The 21735-nt window shown below is 36.8% G+C and overlaps 1 protein-coding gene across 1 annotated transcript in view; it reads right to left on the bottom strand.

Annotated features, from left to right (window-relative positions):
* Positions 1–21735, bottom strand: part of ACTN2 (actinin alpha 2) — a 67214-nt gene that overhangs the window by 9364 nt on the left and 36115 nt on the right. Inside the window, exons 7-18 of the mRNA XM_005023594.6 lie at positions 21152–21233; positions 17697–17782; positions 16146–16238; positions 14847–15077; positions 13606–13753; positions 11813–11963; positions 6111–6219; positions 5143–5283; positions 4597–4779; positions 2713–2847; positions 2078–2257; positions 981–1127 (exon numbers count right to left, since the gene is read on the bottom strand). Coding sequence (XP_005023651.1) covers positions 981–1127; positions 2078–2257; positions 2713–2847; positions 4597–4779; positions 5143–5283; positions 6111–6219; positions 11813–11963; positions 13606–13753; positions 14847–15077; positions 16146–16238; positions 17697–17782; positions 21152–21233 — 1686 coding nt within the window. The remainder of the gene's footprint in view (positions 1–980; positions 1128–2077; positions 2258–2712; positions 2848–4596; positions 4780–5142; positions 5284–6110; positions 6220–11812; positions 11964–13605; positions 13754–14846; positions 15078–16145; positions 16239–17696; positions 17783–21151; positions 21234–21735) is intronic.

Below are 21735 nucleotides of genomic sequence, written 5' to 3'. Positions count from 1 at the left end.
GGACAAACAAGAGGTTAGTGAAATCAAGTAGCACTTTGGTAGAGCCTGAAATAATTTGAAAGAGCTGACACACAAAATAACAGAATAGAAATTAGGGGATAAGCAGAGTCTGATAACTACAGGAATTTATATTGAGATAAAGACAACAGCCTAGTCCTGCACTGCGGTAATCCGTTTGTTTTTTTTTTTGTCAGAATTTGAAACGTGAATTCAGTTTTGAAGGTGGGTACCTGTGAGTAGAGAGCCAGCAGATCTAATTCATGTACAGATGGTTCTCCAACCAGGAATGTGAAAACCCTCTCTGCATGTATATTGCTACTGTTTCTATAAGTAGATCTTTTTAATCCTCTATCCATGAGTACTACATAAATCATGGAAGGAGCTAAGTTTTTTCACAGAAGTGTCTTAATTCCTACTTTCTTATTCACCTCTGATTAAATAAATGAAATGCACAACCTGTTACTTCCCACTTACAGCCAGGAAAATAAAGGGTTTTCTTTGACAGCTATCTGTGCCCTAACTGTATTCCCCACAAATACACTTCTACAGCGACAAATTGCAATTCAAAGAAGAAAACATACTGTAATCAAGATTACAGCTATATTTAATGAGGTGGAAGCCATTGGCAAGTGCATACAACGTGCTGCACTGCCTTAAAATAAAAGGGCACATTATTTTCCATAACAGTGCATCCAGTCTTGCCTGTTATTTGAACAGATACTCAACAATACTACCAGAACTATAATTTTGCATTACATTTAAAGAGTATAAATCAATCTTTAAAGTGTCTATACAATGCTATAATTTCATAAGGCTGTAAATTATTTGTTAACTGATCTTTACTGCTGTTTTTCTTTAAAAAAAAAAAACTACTTTTACTGCATTCACAGATTTTTAAGAGGCTTACATATGGAATGGAAAGAAACTTGCTTTTGGGAACAATGACTATTGCTAAATGAGAAAAAGCAGGAGTACTGTACCCTGTCAAAATGATTGAATGATGCTCTGAAGTCATTCATTTGTTCTTGGGTGATACCCTTGGCATCTCTTGTGAGGATCTGAGTCTCAACCTCATTGATAGTTCGAGCAATGGTGGTAAGTAGGAGCTCCCATCCAACACGGATGTGCTACAATAGAGAGAATATGGGTTTATTAAAGAATAAAATATATTGTTCTAATGCTATGAAAAGTACACTAAGCAAAACAAAACAACAACAAAAAAAAAAAACAGCTCTAAATATTTCTGTGATACCTTTTACATACCACTAACTGTACATTACAACCAAGGACCATTAAAAATAAAAATGGCCTTCAGGAAAATATGGAACTGGTTTCTAAATAGGTACTTCTTTACTAAAAGTGCGTTTATTCTGGACTACAAGACTTGGACTTTGTTATTTTCCATAACCTGAGTTGGTCTGAGGTAGGTATTCAAACAGCACTGTTTCCAATATTACCAGTTTCAGCTATATTACTACATTCTGTAAATTAGTAAACTCACAGGTCACTTTACAAATATGAAAAGTTTTCTTTAAAACCGAGGAGTCTCCCATGTGTTCAACACTTGTCATTCTACACATCATCAGCATTGGGACCTTCACTGACAATCTGTAAATTCTCAAACCCTTCATGAGTTTGTCATAAAGAGAACATTGCTTTGTCATAGAAAAACAAAATGTAAAAACTACAACAAAAAACCTTCTGGTGTTTATCTGAAGAAAAACAAGACAAGTCATGATGAGCTAAATTTTAATTTTTAACTTTTTGCTTACATTAACTTAGAAGAGAAATCAAGCCAATAAGCCTTTATGTTTCACCTTTCTTAGGCCTAGGAAGGGCTCTTGGAAATATCTTATGCCTCAGTCATGGAAACAGCTCTCACTCAGCACTAGGCCATTCTCAGCCTAGTATGGGCAAGTGACAAAAAAACAGTGTTTTTTAAAATAAGTCTAATAAGATCATCAGAAAGTCTGCCAAATTCCATCCTCCATTATAGTCTCTTCAAATCAAGGAAGGCAGTTATATGATAGAAGAGGCCAAAATGAACTAACAAGTACAAAACGGAGTAAATGCCTACCTCCATAGTATAGTTGGTGTGCTTATTGTCAAACACCAAGGCTTCTTGTATAAGCTGATGATCTCCTTCCAGTTTGTCAATGTTGTGTTTATAGTTAATGATATTTTGTTCATATTGCTTCAGCTGATTCATCTGGTCCTCCAAAGGCCCTGTCATTTCAATAGAGCTGCGGGCAATTTCCTATCAAAAGAAAGAGAGACATCCCCCACCCCACAAAATATAAGTTTCAGATTTTCTGATTTGACTCACATTCATGCAAGTACATAATATTATCAGACTAAGAAGCAATAGTAATAAAACCTTCATACAAAGATGATAAACTTTACTTTTTCTTCTGAAATGTGCTACATTTATTTCTGAAATCAGTACTGAAGTTCCAGTGATCCCACTATCTTTGTTTTAAGAGCAGAAGCAAAATAGTTGGTAAGTGACAAATTTTTCAAAGCTACATGTCCTACTAACCATTAGGATACCACTTGTACAACCTTACGCTATCAAAAAACATCTTAACAGGTGCTAAATTGTTTGTGCTGGTAAACTGTCATGGAGATTGCTGATGTCCTGTGCATACAACAAAGACAATAAATGATATAACACTTTATTCATCAGCTTTTGCATGAGCATCTGACGCTCACCTCCATCTTGGTCTGGATCCATGGCCCAATGACATTGGCCTGAGCAGCAAACTGGCGACGTAGGCGCTCGTTGGCATGCTGGCGGGCTAATTCCTCCTGCAAGGATTGATCCCTCTGAGGCACCAGCTGCTTCACCTGTTACAATGGGAAAGCACTAAGTGTGAGTAGGCATGATTGAGTCCTTTTAAAACAAACGAGTTTACAGTTATTAATTTTTCTTATTAGTCTGAAGGTTGGTATCAAGATAAGCCAGAAAAATGATTACTGTTCTATTTACCCATTCTGTGCTAGTATAAGAAATTGCTACTATGGTCTTGGGCAGCATGACCAGAGAGACTAGCACACAGGGAGGAGAAATTCTCACCTCTGACTGGATTCAAGTTCAAGGCGATCATTTAACTTGAACTGTCACTAGAGCGGTTATTTTGATTTTTTCTGTAAACAGAGGTACTATTCAATTTCTATGTAATAGCTCTAAGAATAATCAGTGAAAAATATTTCATTCAAGCAGAGCCATTAGGATAGGTTAACACAACACATGCTCTGTCCCTCATGTATACCTGAAGGCATCTAATACACTGCAAATGCTTTTTTGGCTTATACTGGATTTCCCTGGGACATTCTGAATTCAGTCAATACCGCTGTTTTTTATAACCCACTGAGACTGTGTCCTTGTCCATGTAAGCTTATGTAATTGGTAAATTCATATATTCTAAACATTCATTCACCTTCAGCATATTATTTGTCTTTATTCCAAAGAAAATAAAGCTTAAGTGATTGCTGTAAGAGCCTCTCTTTAATCCCTCTCCAGTGTTTTTAAGGTAACAGCCAATTTCAATCTAGCTGGACAGAACATGGTCCCAAAGAAGCTAGATTTACAACTTTTGTGAGAAGCAGGAGCTGAATAGAAAAGACAGTGCTTATACTGAGAAAATGAAATGCAATTTCTGTTCTTCTGGAGGGCACACACTGGCCAGCCACCAGCTCTGTAAAAGCAACGTGTGCTTTTCTTGCCTCACCAAGAAGCCAAAATAAGTCATAGGTAATACTGAGTGATGGGAGCAGGGGATATTGTGAAATGAGCCTACCAAACATGAGAGAGCGTAAGATACTGTAGAAAGTTCCAAAGAATTTTAGAGTGGAGTAGTAATTAAAGTAGTAATTAAAAGGGCATAGTAGAGGGACACAGAGAATATGAACAGTCACATGCCAGTAGGAAAATATAAGTGGCACCAGAGGAGGAGTGAGGTATAGGATACAATTTATAGAAAGACAGATTAATTAACATTACTGATCACAGAGAAAGGATTTTATTTAAATACAGATCCAGACTGTGACAATTTCAAAATGAAACCTCTTAAAGTTCTGTTGTTGACTTAGAACAGAATAGAAATGGTCTCCAGAACTGGGCTCTTGTTCTCAGTGTAAGTATATGCCCATATGATTGAAGAAAAGAACTGTAATTCTGTGTCATAATTAATACAAAATCAGTGAAATATTTTGAAATATTTTATATTATGAAAGCTAACATAACCTTCTACTACTTCTTCCATCTCAACATCAGCTTTTCAAACGATCTATTCATTTTACTGTATCTAATAGATGCAAATTGTGTTTAATTGCATTTAATATGCTCCTAGTGTATTAGATAACCTAATTTTATGCTACCACCTCTTTCTGCTCTCCATATTATTAAATACATTTATGAAGAAATTTTTAATTTGTGCCAGTTCCACCAGTTTTTAACCAGTGATTGGCTCATTCTGGCATCTGATGAGCTAGGAAAAAAAATACAGATCTATTGTTAAGTTCTCTGAATATCCTCAGGATTCATAAACCAAAATACTATGTTACAATGTCCTTTATGCATTTAGTATACATTACCTTTTCCCACTTCGTACGAATCTCTTCCACAGTAACAGTGCTGTAAGGATTGCTTGCACTTATTCTCATGCTGTAACTCTGAATAACTTTTTCAACTTCATTCTGGATTGACAGTATGGCCTGTCTTTCACCATCTGCCTCTGGCAAAGTAGCTTTAAATTGATCATGTGCAGAGATTAAACTCTAAAATCAGAAACAGAGAGGGAGAGCATGAAAATAGTAATGTTTCTTCCAACATCAGGAGGATCTGCTGTAAATAAGCACAGCTCTTCCTCCAACTACCAAACACCCTGTCTGCATGTATCTGTAGATACATAATAGATACATTCATGAAAAAGCCTTCATTGACTTTATCAAGACTATTGTTTCTTTCATGATCTCAAGAGTGCTTTCATACCAATCAAGAAAGAACTTATAGTACAGCAGATGTCGCCTATCACAAAGAAAATGTCCAGACAGAATATTTTTGTTCTACTCTCCAAGAAAGAAAAACTTCCTTTCCTGCCTTTCCTATGACTGTAAGCCACAAACTAGACAATCATTTACCTGTATTTCCTCTATGCTATGAACAATAAACATGTCCTGTAGGTCTTCCATAGCACCTTCCATCCAGTTGTTGAAAGGAGCAGCTCTTTTGGCAAACTCCAGGTGAAGCTGATCAATTGTTTCAAGCAATTTCTCCGTCCTCTGTATAGGTTGGGAAAGATACATTCCTTTGTTACTAGAGCCAAGACCTAACTCTACACACACACACACACTCGCAAAGTCATGTCTCATCTTTTCAAAAGCAATTGATTATATCATTGACTGATTTCACCACTTATTTGAAAGTAATAGAACTAATTACATTAAAGATACTTTTCATATCAAACATTTAAAAGGGATGTATGCCTTTCAAGAGTAACATTAGATGACTTGTTTTTTCCCACCACTACTATTTTAAGTATTTTGTTACTGGACTCTATCTGCAAATCCATTAAAATCTGCTGATCTTGCTTTAGTAATTTCTTGTAAATATAGAAAGAAAGAGTTAGACATAGGTTTTCCACCTTTCCATGCATATGTGTGACTTCCCTTTTCTTAAGCAAAAAGGCTTTGGAAATACATGTATCTATTAGTGCTTTCAAATACCCACTACCAAAAAATTCACTGAGTGCTGATCACTATCCCATGTCTCACCTGATGAAGCTCCAAAAAGCATGAAAAGGTAAGTGCCTAATGTGTTTTGTTATCCTTGCTGGACATCAAATTCCCAAAGAGTGGTACTATAAACGACATGCCATTTGTTGCTGCTTTAGAACTGTCCTTGTCAGCTAAGCACTGTCAGATATGGTCTGAGCAATTCAAATTTATTTGGAAATGAAAACACAGCAAATTGAAATGGAGATCTGATGAAAGGGTTTACTGCGGTTTGGATTACAAAATGGATGCTCAGTGGTACTGTGTCCAGGTCACAAACAAATGGTTCCTTCCCCCACTCCCTCAGCTGAACTCCTAATCGTTATTTGGCTTACCTCCAGTGCCTCTCTCCGTTTCTGAGTAAGTGTTCCCAAGCTGTCCCATTGGTCACATATCTTTTGGCATCGATCATTGACACTTGCAGCATCATGGTAGTCCAGTTCACTAAGAAAGAATAAAGACAAAAGTCTGTGCAACTTTCTGAGAGACAAGAGGAGTTGCAATGTGCAGTCTTCCACTGGCCCTCAGTAATTTAACCCTCTTTTTTTGCAATATTTCTCCTCCAGGTAAGCAACTGATGCAGTATAGACAAGCGTGATCTAGACATTCAGTATTTCAAGAAGCACAGCATGGAAACAGGATTGACTTCCTTTGTTGTGAGAAAAATCAATTATCCATTTGTGATGTCCAGGTATTAAAGACAATTAAGGTTTGTAACGATCATTGTTTCAGCTTTTCTTGTTGCACAAGCACCTTGATCTCCTGAAGACCAGAATATTTCAGACTGAGGCTTTATCAAGTTCCTTGATACGTTTCAGGAACTTTATCAAGTTCCTGAAGATTGGAATGGTGTTAAGCTAAATGGCTTGAAATATATTAGTTTCATCTGAAAAAAATCCATACTAATACACTGTGAAATAATTTAACTGACAAACAGACTTCAGGTTGCATTCAAGGCATAATTCATCTCTAACATGGGCTACCCAGACATGGGGCACTGGGAACAGTTTTCATCCTTCTCTCCAGAAACTCCTCAAAGAGTTACACCCTAGAAATGGATGGTTCAGAACACAGGAATATCCAGACACAGGTATACTAGCAGTGCAAATCAGTTCACCCAAAAGGAATGTAGCAGTTAGCATTGCTCTTTCACCAGTTTAATATGCTTGTATTATCCTGACAGAAAATGACTTACTATACTGCCTGGAGTAACTTTTTAAGCCCTGTCCTGAGATTCTGCACCTAGTCTGTTTCAAACTGAGTTTTGGATCTCAATGACAGATAACCCCCTTGGTTCTGCTGCAGCCATAATAAAATGCATGTGTTTGGCACTTCAGAAGTTCACTTTTATCAGCCTATCATCATTCACTGAATTTAGCTCTTGGCTGCTCCTTGAGGACATTTTGCACAGTACTGAGCATTGCAGAGATTGTGATTATGTGACAGCATGGCAATATGAAGCTAAGATTTACTCTGAGGCTTGAACAAGACATTAAATGCAGATATAATTTGTTCCCTCCTTTTGAACATCTTTCTCTAGGCAATTGGCAAGAGGAATGTACAGATCACTTCCCTCCAGTAACTTTGGGAATCACAGAGGACAAAATGAGAACAGAGGTAGTTTTCCTCTGTGAAGATACACTGTAGGCCAGGGCCAGCACATCCTTCCTCCTCTAAGTTCAGTAGGAACAATATGCTTAGGGATAAAGCTGAGAAATATCTAAACCATTCTGTTTAAAAGAGGCTTCACATGTGCTGCTATCAATTGACATTGAAACTAAAAAATGGTAAAACAAGTAAAAATAAAATGCCATAAGAAAAAAAAAAAAAGACAAGGAAAGAAGAAGAAGAAAAACTAAAATTGTAAAGTAGAAGAAATGTTATGTATAAGGAGAAAGCTGCCAGAAAACCATAAAACACAATAACTCCTTAATTTGAAAACTTGATTCTTTCTTCCTTTGGAGCAAGCCTTTTTGTTACCCTTCAAGGGATGCAACAAAAGCCATCTATTTGTTAAGAAATTTTAAGTCAGGTGCATGGAGATTTGGATGAAACAGGCTAAGACATATTTATTGCTAAGACTTTTTGGCTGGACCTAATTTTTTTGCATTATAGAATATTGAGACTATTAGATGATATTCCTGTGTGAACTGTGAGCTCATTGGTAACACACTAAGTGGATGGGATGTGGAGATTTGTATTCTGGTCTCTTCTGGCATACTTAACCTAATATACCAGAATATGGACAAGATGTTTTTCTTGATACTCCCAGTCACATTACTGAGAGTACAGCAAGTTTTATTTTTGCTTCAATGGATCACTTAACTCCTTTTGTCGATTAGGATAAGGGCAGGTGTCCTTCCATGCAAGTGAGGGACTGATTGTACCAGCTCTGTTCAAAGTCCTGGAAGGTAATGTGCAACGTTCCTCCACCAGCTCTGCCAGGGAGGTTCAGTCATTCCCCATAAGATCTCTCCTATCCTATTTCTTCCTGGGATATGTGCTGTGGACAAATAGGTAGGAGAATAACATTATCAAAACAACTTTTAAAAAGGGCACCAGCGGGTAAAAAAAAAATCATAAGCTACATAATGCCACTGAGTGGCATTAGTCAGTTTAGCTCCACTGCCTTTCTGGGCATGCTGTAGTTTACTTCCAATAAGTGTATTATTATATGCATCAAAAAACACTGTTCTGTTTGAAGCAGGAGCAGAGGAAGAAATAACTTATAGAAGATTGTTTACATGGAAATATGACACAGGCTTCCATTTCTTGTCATGTTAATTTTTGTGTCTCTTTCAACACCGAAGGTATGAAGAGACTGGATTTCATATTCTGTAAAAAGAAGTTTTGCTTATCAAGCATAAACAAAGCACTGCTGCACGTGTTACAGAACTACTGAAAACGGTCATTTCTATTTGTTCAGTAATTTGAAATCTACAGTGTTTGGAATTTAAAAATCCTGAAGCTGTTCTTATTTATCTTACAACTAATTCAGTCTTATATTTAATGAATTCAAAATTTAGTCAGATTTTGTCCTGATCCAGAGAAGCATTTATGTATGAGCTCACTTCAGGAATAGTGATAGTGTCACAAAAATAACCTGCTGAGCAACACGCTTTAGCACTGCTTTAGAACCAGGCTCATGTTAATCATGTACGTAAGCACAATTTGAGCCCAGGTTTCCAGAAGCAAAAAGATACTCCAAATCAGTATGCACTCCAGACAGTGGTCCTCTTGGCTGAAAATAAGTTGCTATACTAGAAGTCCTGGATATGCAAGAAACTGCATTCCAAAAATTTTATCTTGATGATTGAAAATGTTGAAACAAGCACACAGGACCATAAGTGAATTCAGCACTTCGTATTTTAGCTTATTCCAGTTCTGTTTAGCATTCGTTATGTCATAAATGGGAAATCCCATTTTAGAAATCCCTGACTCTTTTTCCAGTTTCATATTGAGTGCCAACCAACTCATGTCATGCTTCACTGCCAGGGATTTCCATGTCTATACCGTCTAGAATACAACAGTCCTGCAGCAGCTTCCTGGCTGCAATCTCCTGCTTGTATAGGCACAAATGCTTTATCACACCAATCAACAATCTTTTAGCAACTTTAGCTCATGGTGGACTTTGTTGCTGCCGCAGGAAATACCGGACAGGAAACTGTAACTGGTACAGTTCAAGGTCACACAGCAATTGTTCTACTTGGAAATAGCGATGTTAGACAGCCATGAGATGTCTAAAACAAAACATGGAGGTGTCCTGACTTGGAATTTAGGCACGGATGATGAGGATTCCTCATCAGTGGATCCAGTGAACAACAACAAAAAAAAAAGATACCCACATTGACTTCAATAAGCTTTGGATCATGTGCCAATGAATCTTTCTTAGCATTCAAACACTGCTTAATCTTTCAATGAAAAAATATGACTGGAGAAAGAAAAAAGTGTTTTGCTCCTTCATTTCAATGGCTGTCTGAAGAACTACGGATAAATACTTAAAATCAACACTTAAATAGAAGCTTCCCATTTGCTTGCAGCTAATAATAAAATGTGACATTTGTAACCTTTCATGCACTGCTCTCCAGGGGCACTAAGACTTACTGAGCTATTGAGTCTCAGTGAAAAAACAGGCACTGATAGCCCCATTGTACAGATAACAGGAGAAGTCCAAGTAGAGCATCTCTAAAAGCAATGGGTTTTCAGCACCTTTGCCGTCCAGGCCACAAATATCTTGTTTAACTTCACACAGCAAATTACTGAAACAACTGAGAGGAGACAACCCTAAAATAGACAGGATACAGTGTTCACTGGCCTCAACAGAGGTAAAGGACACAGGGTTCAAAATGCTAGTAAGCAGATGCTGTGCTATGTATACTACATTCCCAAGGTTTCTTAACACTTGCAAAGTTGATGCTGAATTAACAATGATTAGGCATTTCTCCAGTGCAGAAGGACATTAAATTCTGTAGTATAGAAAGAACAAATAACTACAACAGAGATCAGGGTGTGTCAGAAGGTGTTTCATAAACTGACATACTCAGTGAAATCAGCATCTTCTGCGTTTTTCAGACTTCTTTCATACTAAAAGACAGCATTTCCTCTATCCCCTGTACTTATTTTTCCTCCCTTAAACAATCTTGAAAAATAACTTTTTTTTCCTCTAAATCCATTTTAATTATGCATTTAGTGAAAGTGCTGCTGCTACCAGGTATGAACTACATTTTTAGATAGCACTTCAATTTTTTAATTGTTAATGAATGCGGAGCTGTTTATTAGTTACGGTCCTTTACAAAATAAAAAGAGGACATGCTTTTAACACTTGCTTTTTGAGTAGTAGATGTTTTGCCTGTTCAAGAAGTCGAGAAACTGAAACTTGGAGGCTTGAAGCCAAGAGCAGGAATCTGGGAATTTTGATGCTGGCTCCTCTTTCAACAGCTAACGCACATGTGTTCCCGTTGGCTTTGCATTTTTATACTGTGGGTGAGCAATGAATTTAATTATGTTCCAAACGCTGAGATAGGAGTAGTGCCACTGTTTTACAGTACAAAACTACTGCAATTAACTGCGTAAGATCATAAAAATCGAATGTACACATGTTGGTGTATACACCAAAATGACTTTACCAGAACAGGGACATCTGTATATAACATTACAGTACTGTCAGTATGGGCAGATCTTTGCTGACAAAACTGCTTCACTTAGGTGCATTAACAGCCTTCCCGCAAAGAAAAGCAAACTCTACCAGTAAAGATGGAGTCTAGCCAGAGTAACTACACCAACATTCAAGACTTCTGTTGCCATAAGGGTGTCTGTCAGGCAGGCCCCTTGCCTACCTAGCTGATGTCAACAATAATTAAATGTGTTGTTCTCAGTTTTATGTTTTCTTGGGACACAGTATGCTGAGTGTGCAAGTATTAGTCCTGTAGCTAAGCTGCTGGAACTGTGGGTGAAAACTGCACTTGTACAGAAGAGGTTGTGTGCTTGGTTGCTTGTATGATGCTGGAGTATACTAGAATAACGAATCTTCAGAAAATTCAGTGTATGACCCACTACTACTGCTATATAAAAGATAATTTAGGGATGTGAAGCCTTTTTAAAGGACAGATATACCTATGGGAAAATATCAGATCTCAACATGAAGATGCCCGATTGGTAATTTAGGTAAAACGAAATTATTTTCTAAGCTAAAAAACTCAACCAGTACCTCTCAGCAAACCATATGAACTGCAAAATAGACACCTCCAGCATTCCCATCAACACACAATGGACTCATCAGCAGAGCTAATGCTAAAAAATTACTGTTAAGTCAATTTCAAAATGACTGTTTTCAAATACTTTAGTCAGTTGAATATCTATATTTGGCTGGGGGTACGGGAGAGATGAGGGAAAGGTCTCAGGGACCGGCACAGATAATATACTTATGAAGCTATCTCTGGAATTCTTACGTTGGTACCTATGACACTATCAAATTCATTGGAAAGAGTTTATCGCAAAGTTAAATGTCAGCAGCTGCAAGCCTTTAAATGGAACATACTTCAGCTCCTGGGCAATGGCAGCGATCTGTTCCACCCTGTCCTGGTGAGCAGCCAAATCACTCTCAAAAGCTTCATGTTTCCTTAACATGGCACGGACTTCTGTCAGAGAAGCAGATTCATAATCCTTCTGAAGTAAGATCTGCTCTTTGCCTGAAAGAGAAAATTAAAATATTAGTGTTTCTTTGTTTTGTTTTTTTTGAAAGAATTTATTGGTTAGAACAGTTGCAAATTTAGTCAACTTTTTTCACTGAGGATCATCAAAATTACATGTATAAGATGAAATCCCAGCCCAACAGAAATAAGTGGCAACTCTTCAGCAGAATGGTGTTAATTAGGAATTAATATTTTTAAAGATCTCTCAGTAATTCCTTGATTCTTGCACAGGATGATTATACTTATCTAAAATAGTTAGTATTACATTACTCAAGAAACTGTCATAAAATGGTATATTAGCAAAAAAAAAAAAAAAAAAAAAAAAAGGGCTCTAAACAGTTCTGATAAGTCTTTTAAAGCACGTTACTGACCTATGAAACCAAAAATCACACTGCTATGTTCAGCTTCACTCTTACCAATGAAATGTTACTCTTTTTTGTGTTCTGCTTTCAATGCATTATTTGTTTCAGCACTTTCCAACCAAAATTAAGATGCGTGGCTGTCTTTCGAATCAATTATTGAATTTTAAATGGAAAATGCCAGCCTAGTTACAAAAAGCTAGAAAAACTGAAATACTGGTCTCCAGTAGCTCCTGGATTGGACAACTGAATCTATACAGCCTCTACAATTGTAGCTCACCACACAAAATTACACAGCTCTGCAGATTCTAGAGCCAGAAGGAGCGGCTGTTTCACATGCTACATACCAGCTTATGTGAAGTTTTCCCTGTATAACAACCATAACATGTCACCATGAGTAGATGATCAGAAAATAGGCTCTCAGGGCTGACAAGCACTATAGTTTCCTTTCTAGTATCTGCTTGGTAGCAGACACTGTTGTGTATGCTTCCAGCAACTGTGTTATTGGATGGACTCTGTTTTACTTTCACAGTGTGTGTGAAAAGATTCCGGCTGGAAGAAGTCAGAAGCATGGCAGAAGCAGGAAAACTGTTGTCAGGGCAAACAACAGGATGGTAGAGTATATCTACGTGTAATGGGTTTCACAGAGCTTTACACGGGTGTTATAAAATAGATGGTACTGTAGCTGTTACAACTACACGTAACATTAGGCTACCGTTAAAAAACAGAACTATAAACAGGGTGTAATCTGGGGTATGGAACAAAGCAAAAATGAGTCCATTATCATGTAGTTCATGTGGGCTATTCAAAACCATCATGATGGTCAAATGATGACCAACTCATAATAACTCTTATTAATTTCACATTTAACAAGCCATAGATAACAATTTATTTTTGAGTTTAAACTGGAAAACTGAATTTCTGTCCTCACTGCAATCCTGTCTGAATCACTGGTGCACAAATACAAAGGAATGCATTAACAGTTCCGGCCTTGATTCAACTCTGGATATTTTTGTTAAGTTTGACTGTTTACCTTGGTGGAAAATAACATGATTTTTATATTCACATTTCATTAGCAACATGCCTACAAGTTAGGACCATGACTGAATGTAACACAACCTGAAATTTTGTCTGTTATTATTTTAGTTTTCTAAACTAAAACTTATAAAAAACTTAAAACACAAAAACCTATGCCAGTTTTTAGCTGGCAAATATTCAGCATTGACAGTTCAACCTTGAACATTAAAATATCAAAAATGTTAAAAACCGTATCTGCTCACCATATGCCCATTGTTCATGAGTGGAAGCCTTCTGTCTAAATTTCTCAGCCAAGTGTTCAAGTCTTTCCAGTCTTCGTATTTCATTCAGCAGCCACTCTTCATAGCCTTTCTCAGCTTGTTCAAGTCTCTGCCAAGCGCCGGCAATATCCTGTACAGAGAATACATGGGAGGGATAGAATGAAACTATTATATTTCTAAGCAAATTTCCAGATTTCTGATTCGCTCACAATTTTGCTCCAAAAAGAGAAGTTTCTATGTCCAGATTTTGCCAAATCACGGAATCATAGAAAATATTAGTTGTCAGGCAGCTCTGGAAATCAAGTTTTCCAAACAACTGCTCCTCACAAAGCATCCTGGTCAAGTAGGTCCATGGAAGGACCCTCTATACAAATGGCTTTCAAGTATAACTATTTGTCTTTGTGACACATTGCTTTTACCTTCCATTTTACAAAGTACTTGTCCTTTTATGAGGTACATAATCTGTTTTGTTATTGTCAGCTTCTGAGAGCAAAGCACATTTATTTTGATAACAATTAGTATCATGAGGATTTGATACATATTTTATTTGGAATACAAATTCGTTTCATTTTCTGTGGTGCACAAAGTTCTTTGAGCTTTCTTAGAAACCCAAAGGCATGAGTAGGAAACTGAAGTGACAGGCCCCTTATTTTCTGAGTAAGGGGTGTGGACAATGGCAGTCAATCTTTGCAGGTCATGCAACATCTGTTTATTGAATCTGACCAACCAAAACACAGTGTTAGAACACAGTACATGAACAGGTTTGCTGTATTCCACAGGAAAAATTCTGACCCACAGTCAGACTATTCTTGTCTTCACAGGCATTAGAAAAATATAAAATTGAATTTTAAAAAGTATAAAAAATCTGAAATGTTTATTAGGCAATAGCTGTTTCTGTAAGTCTCATACGAAAAATATCTGTGAAACCAGAGTGTGTTTTGTTTAAGTAAACAAATATTCTCACAGAAAGCTCTGTATTGCTCCTTGTCTCAAGACAATTTGCTACCAGCATAAGTCTTCAAAGAGTGAGGAGGAGCATACTTAAGGGAAAGGATGATTTCAGAATGAAAGGGAATGTGTTAAAGAGTGGTTTGATATTGAGAAAGTGGAATAAACTGAAGTTGCTGAGGATGACTTAAAATAGCAATTCAACCTTCATATTGAAATTTTTGTGAGAATATTGATAAAAAGGAGAATGGAATATTAATGCCTTTTTTACTTACTGAAACCATTTTTCCCTCTGATGGCATGAAAGCTGGTCGATTGCTGATTCTCAATTTTGTCTGCAGGGTGTTGAAGTTGATCTCCAGTTGACATTTCTCTTGGACTTTGGGAGGTTTGTGTTTGCGGCGGTAGTCCCGGAAATCTTCTAATTTCTTCTGCATTGCCTGCATTGTTTTTTCTGGAGTCCTGTTTTCCAGCCAAGGAATTGTCCGGCGAATCCATTCTAAAAGCTTTCAAACCAACACAAACAATTGAAATAAAGGTAATGGAAGAGCAACCAAAACAAGATAAAATTGAACGCACAAATCTCAATTGTGTTTGCTCCATCTTATTATTATTGGGTTCAGTTGGTATCAGTGCCTTAATGGCAAGTCACAAGGTTTTCAAAACTGAACAATATTGTGAGATAACTTCTTAAAAACAAAACAAACTCCAAACCTAAATTTTCTCAGATATTATAAATATTCCTGGAAAGCCCTGATTTTCACAAATATGAACATGCATGTAAGATGACTCTAGCTAATTAGGACCCATGTTAGGCAACATCCCTGGCCACTTTCAAAAAGGTATTAATTGGTCTTGATGTCTCAAGTAGTCACAGTTGAGAATGGAGATTAGGATAGATGCCAGTCCAGCAACTCAGGTCATATAAAAATCTTTACACAGAATTCCGTTAGTACCCATCTAGCACTACTGTCTTTGTGTCTACGATCTCAGTATGTTTTGCAGGTTGTGCATTTGTAAAGACAAAGAGGCTCTCACGTGCACATTAGATATCTGCATTTTTGACTCAACAAATTCGCCATATACCAAGAAAAGATAAGGAAGACCTGATTCAAAAAGTCTGCAGTATACTTTGTGAAGCAAAGCCATTTCACCTATGTTTTGAAAAAACAACAAATTTCTGGTAATAGTCAGGAACAATGCAAGCAGTGTGCCCCTTTGTTTATTAATCTGCTACCTGTGTTCACGGGTACTTTGTGAATACCCTGAGACACCCTGTCCAAACGCAGCTTTCAGCACACATTCAGCAGGCTTGTTCAGAATAAGAGGATCCTGTGTTTTCTATATGTGGTCAAGAATGAGCTACCCTTGGAGATTACAGAGACAGCAAGTCTAGTTCTAAGGCAGTCTGATGAAAAGTCCTCAGAACACCCCCTTCTGGGCACAGTAACAAGAGTGAATGACTTGCTAGAGGTTATACAGTAAGTCTGTGGCAAAGGAGTGACCTGACCCTTTCAGCTTTCAGTATTTCATGAATAAAATTATCGCCAAGTTACAGACAAAGCAGTCTTTACCTCACTTGCTAGTCTCTCATACTCTTCCATCAACCTCTCATTTTCTTGATTCACGGCAAGCACCTTACAGATCCGGTTTGCTGCAGTCTCAGCCTATAAAACAGAGCAAATAAACAGGATGTACTCATAAACATTCTGAGAAAGGTACAAGTTTGGAGAAAGAAAGAGAATGTGTCTGCTGCAAATAAAAGTCACGTTGTTTTATAGTTGTTGATTTGTGCTCCTAGGTTACTCAGATACACCTTTACCCTCCTGTTCTCACAGATTCCAATGGCCTCAGTGAGGCATAGATTGGCACAGAAGTCACTTTGTCAAACAATTAAACCTTACAAGGGGTAATTTCACAATGCCATTATAGTTTTCTAATAAATCTTTTATTTTCAAAAGCAATTTAGCCCATTCTTAAAGTTATCTTATTAGGTTAATTCTTTTAATCACGCTCAAAAGGTATTAGGTTTGTTAGCCACACTGTAAAGATACTCCTGTGATTCAGGAGTATGGTCCTAAACCATCTGTATCTGCACATCACATGCACACATATTCTTGAAAATATATACAGCTTAACCACTCATAGCAAATCTTTTCTTGGATCCCGCCAAACTTATTTGTGAAGGCACTGTAGCTCTGCATGTTTAAAATTGATATTAATAGTTTGACATGATAGATTTATATGTCCCTACAAATGTGAGTCTGAAACACACCCAGTCAACTAAAAATTCATGTTACAGATAGTATTTGGAACTCCCTCTTTTGCATTAATAGCAAAACTTGCACACCCAGAAGGAAGAGTGCACAACAGCATAGCTGTGTTGTGATAAGCTGTATGGGGCCTACTAGGTGGGAAGGAAAATTGAATTCTGAGGATGAAGGAAAAATCAACTACTTTAAGACGTTTTTTCTTCCCCACAAAAGTTGGGTTCTGTCCATTTAGAGGCTTGAAATGTAAGAAGCAAAGCAGTAGAAAGTGCCTTGTTTATGAGAATACCATCCTGTGTGACAGATCTCCTGCTGATGTTCTTGCCTCTTATACTAATACTTTGATCCACAAATAATTCTGCTGGTTTCTATGGGAGCCAGGTGCAAATACTACTTTGGACGACTTCTGTGCCTCTCTACATCTTTAAGCAACTTTGAAAATTCAGCCCTAAATTGCCAGTCAGCATTAGTAGTGTCTAGAATCACCTCAATCTCCAGAAGTCATTGCTCTTTTATGCAGCAAAAGCATAAGGTGTTGTTGTAGCAACAAACAATTCTTTTTCACAATATCTTCAAATACAATTTTTCTGAAATAGTCTTTACAATCACCAAATAGACACCCAACATTAGAATCATTAAGTCCTATTACAATAAACAAGTTCAACTTGCTACAACATTTAACTAAAATAGGTTCAAGTGTTGATTAAAAACAAGTATTAGTACTCAAGTAATACTTGCAATTGTTAATTAAAACAGCAAAGTACTAAATTAGTGTTTGCTTGTTTTGTAATATAAACTAGCAGAAATGTGAAACAATCAAAAACACAGCAACCTGAAGGGACAGTTGATTAATACCTGCTCTGCTCCAGCAAAAGCATGGTAGAAGCAGGACACATATGTCATGATAGCTCTCTCATCGGGTTTGGGAGTGTTCACAATATCTACAAGGTCGGGGAGAAATGAAAATAAAAAAAAAAAAAAAAGAGATACGAGGAGTAGAAAACAGGATAAATAAATAAAAGCACAACATAGTTGTCACTGCGATTGTTTTTTTGTCCATGTTTTCTTGTCTCTGTACTCTAGGAACTATATAAAGCTGAAATAAATAGTGTTAGATTGATGGGTGTTGACAGAAAAAAAAAATCCATACACTAGAAATTCCACATAAGCTCTTACAAAGATGTGAATTTTTTCTAATAAGTCTGATCTTGCACTGTCATGAAGAGAATTACTTTAGTTTTAAACAGACTACCTGTATAAGAACTAGCATGCAAATCTCTGATGATTTAGAATTCATTTTTTTTGATTAGCACACAGGAAAGGCGCTTTTTTTTTTTTTTTTGATTAACACACAAGAATGGCAGGCTAGATTTTGATCTGAGGAGATTCTCTGGAAGTTGCACATGTATCAATTTTAAATTTTAACATTATATATCAATAATCTTTATATTACTAATGCCTAAAGTATGTCCATTTCTATGATCTGCCTTGCTTTTTCTACTATTACTTCTTTTCATTAGAACGTGATTTCAGAGCTCTTCTGAGATGTCTGTGTATTTTACTGCTTTGCACAGTAGAAATGTTGTATGTCACTGATTGTACTTACCATTAAGCATTTAACATTTAAAAAAAACAATCCTGAAAGCATAAGAGAAGGATTCATTTTCTGAGCATCTGTTTTGACAATTTTGACAACTGTAACAGGAATAATATCCAGCAGGGAGAAAAAGATGGTATTCTGCTATTAAAACTGCTTTTTCACTGTGAGCTAGATTTCATCTTGCATTTTAAAGGTACTTCTAATCAATACAAAAAAGTTCAATCAAAGGACATTCAATCATGTCCTACCAAGATCAGTAACCAGTTGTCAAAAACCTACTGGATATTATTAATAAACACACAAAAAGATGAGACAGGAAGTTTTGCGTCTACAAAACAAGTGGAAAGACTACTACTACTGGCTCTACAGAGACAGTGCCTCGAAGAGAAAATCAGGCAACAGGAAATGAGCTCAGCTCTAAGATGCTGTTCTAGTAACTAGTGAGGAAAAGATCAGAAGAGGAAAAACTGCTGAAAGAAACAACAACACAGAAGGTGAAGGATGAGATCTGATCCATCTACAACCTCACCTTCTGAGCACCAGCAAATGCATGGTAGTAACAGGAAACATAAGTCATAATGGTTCTTTCATCAGGTCTGGTTGTGTTTACTACATCTGTGTAGAGAGAAGAGGGTTTACTGCTCAGCAATTCTCATAAGGTACTTCCATCAGTTTATGCTGATGATGTCACCTCAGTGCTGCAAGGATTAAAAATAAATATACCACCATTCAGTTTGCATCAGTTTACTGGTATCAGTGCAAAGATACATAAGCTTTAGGTATCAAAAATGGAGAAGATAATAGTCTCCCAAAATGGTAAAACATCTTAAGATGGAGACTGTACAGAAAGGTATTACCATGTTCTGGTTGATAGAAACTTCCAGAGCTGATGGTGCGGCTGGCAGATCTACTGGGTTCAGTTTTACTGTTAGTCCAGAACAACTTCATCTAAATCACTACAATCAATCCGAGTTAAACACAGCCACTGACAATCACAAAGTAAGAGTATATACTGCTTATATTAGCAGAAAGTCCTTTTGATTGTCAGAGTACTGACGAATACTGGAAAACTGTAGAACTCCTGTAGTCCAGAAATACATTTTGTGCTAAGAATAGTTTGGACAGTAACAGTTCTGCAATCCCTGAGCCAGTCCATTTTGTTAATAGTAGAAATCACAGAACAGTTTGACTTGGTTGACTGATAACTTTGACCCTACTACAGCAGGAAAGATTAAAAGTATAGAGAGGGTATGATTGAAGTGCAAGTGTATTGTAAACAGATCTTTCTGAATACTTGACAGACAAAAGCAGAAAAAGTTGTTTTCATAGCAGTCATGGTTGAGTGATGAATAACGCTAGTGCAAGCTACAAAGATGCCTGCCAACATGGGAGTGGGAAGATATTGGTGTGAAAAGACCTGGGAATTAGATGATGACTTTTAATATTAAAAGTGAGATTTTCTAACTTCAGGACCAATATATTTACTGATTTTGAATCTCCATGACATAGTTCTGAACAAAACTTGGCATTTCCACTGAAAACACAAGAAAAAAAAAAAAAAGTGATGGCAAATATACAGAGTGTGTTAGAAGAAGCAAGATTTCATTCCCCCTCTCCTGCTAAGACAAGAATAGAAAGATGAGGGCTAGAATATGCATGAAATCTTAAGGCAGGGGGGAGGTTTCTTACATGGTATATGAAGAGAAAAATGAGTGAAAGAAGAACGATATATGTTCAATAGTGAGGAGAAAGCATCTCTGTTTATTCCTTGCACAATGTTTCATAGTAAGATAATTAAATGGTGCTTGAAAGGGTAATTGCAATTCAAAAAATTGAAACAGTTAGTTTTGAAACATGAAGGTGAAACCAAGAAAAACATTCAATTAAGAGGATACAACTTGGATTTTCAAAATCATCCTGTATTGGTCTAACCTTCCTACCAAAGACTTCAAGGGAAGTGGACAAGATGAGTTTGCATGCTTTGGATAGCCATTGCTCTACTGATGTGCCACCAGACGTGAGTCTGTATATGTGGAGAAGAATACCTTGAACTAGGGTATGTAAATTCCAGTATTTTGGCATCAGTTCTGCCTATTGTACAAAAGGTTGGTTATCTTGAAGAAATATTTCCTTCTGATTTGTGAACAGACTCTGAAGATTATTGGAAAAACCAAACACGAAATCATTTGTTAAAATGGATCCCTGCAAAAGGTTTATAATTAAACAAACAGAATGCTTCCCTCAACCTAGCTCTTTCATAAACGGCATGTTATTAGTAGTGTATTTTGAATTGTACTTCTATTTCTTTGTGGCCCTCTCATTTTAACATTTAAAAAAGTGAACATGCTTTAAGCTGCTAACAGATGTATTTTACTTTATTAAACTTAATTTTTAACTTCTTATAGGCAAAGATTATCTTTCGATCATCTATTTGAACTTCAGTTGTCATACTGGGGCCATGTGCTAAGGTTAGGGTCCAAAGTGATAGCAAATACGAACAGTAACAAAGAATAAGGAATGAAGATAGAGCAGAATTATCCAATACATGGGAAACAAGAAGGAAAAATTGTTTAAAAACAAAGTGGAAAGAAGTTACTCCATGACAATTCATGTGGAAGGAATGCTGAAAATTTGCTAGACACAAAACAACAGAATTTTTACTGTCTCCTGATGATGAGTGATACAAACTTCAGTATAATATGACTCTCACCTTCTGCATCCAACATCTTTGGGATATCCAAATGTTTTTCAGCGATTTCCATGGCAAGGTTGATATTTCCTATGGGGTCATCCTGAATTAAAGAAGAAAATATTACTAGTCAAAAATGTATTTTTTTCTTTGAAGCAAGACTACTACAGTAGGTACATTAAACTTACTCTGATTTTCCCAACTATAAACTGGAGTCACATCTACTGTTCTTCAAATAGCAGTGGGGTATGTGAACTTTCGGTATACCTAGTGCTCTACTTTCAAATAAAAACAATAAGCCACTAGGACTCTGCTGCAAACACATTCGGGGGGGGGGGAGGGAACATAGATAAAATATGCAGTGTACACTCATAAAAGGCTAATTCTGAATGAAGTACTGCAGTAATACATACAGTCAAGGCCACTGATTCAGTAGGCTATAGACCATTCATTACAAAGTTAGTCCTGCACACTTTTATACTTAGTAAACCTTATATTACAGTGATATGAATTCACTGAGCTAACAAGTTCTCTGTTTGTTGGGTGAATGCATGAGGAGAGGAAAGCACAGGCACAGTTAACCAGAAGGCTCAAAACCTCCCACT

The sequence above is a fragment of the Anas platyrhynchos genome, chromosome 3 (assembly GCF_047663525.1).
Source record: "Anas platyrhynchos isolate ZD024472 breed Pekin duck chromosome 3, IASCAAS_PekinDuck_T2T, whole genome shotgun sequence".
NCBI lineage: Eukaryota > Metazoa > Chordata > Aves > Anseriformes > Anatidae > Anas > Anas platyrhynchos.
This window is presented reverse-complemented; position numbering and strand designations above follow the sequence as displayed.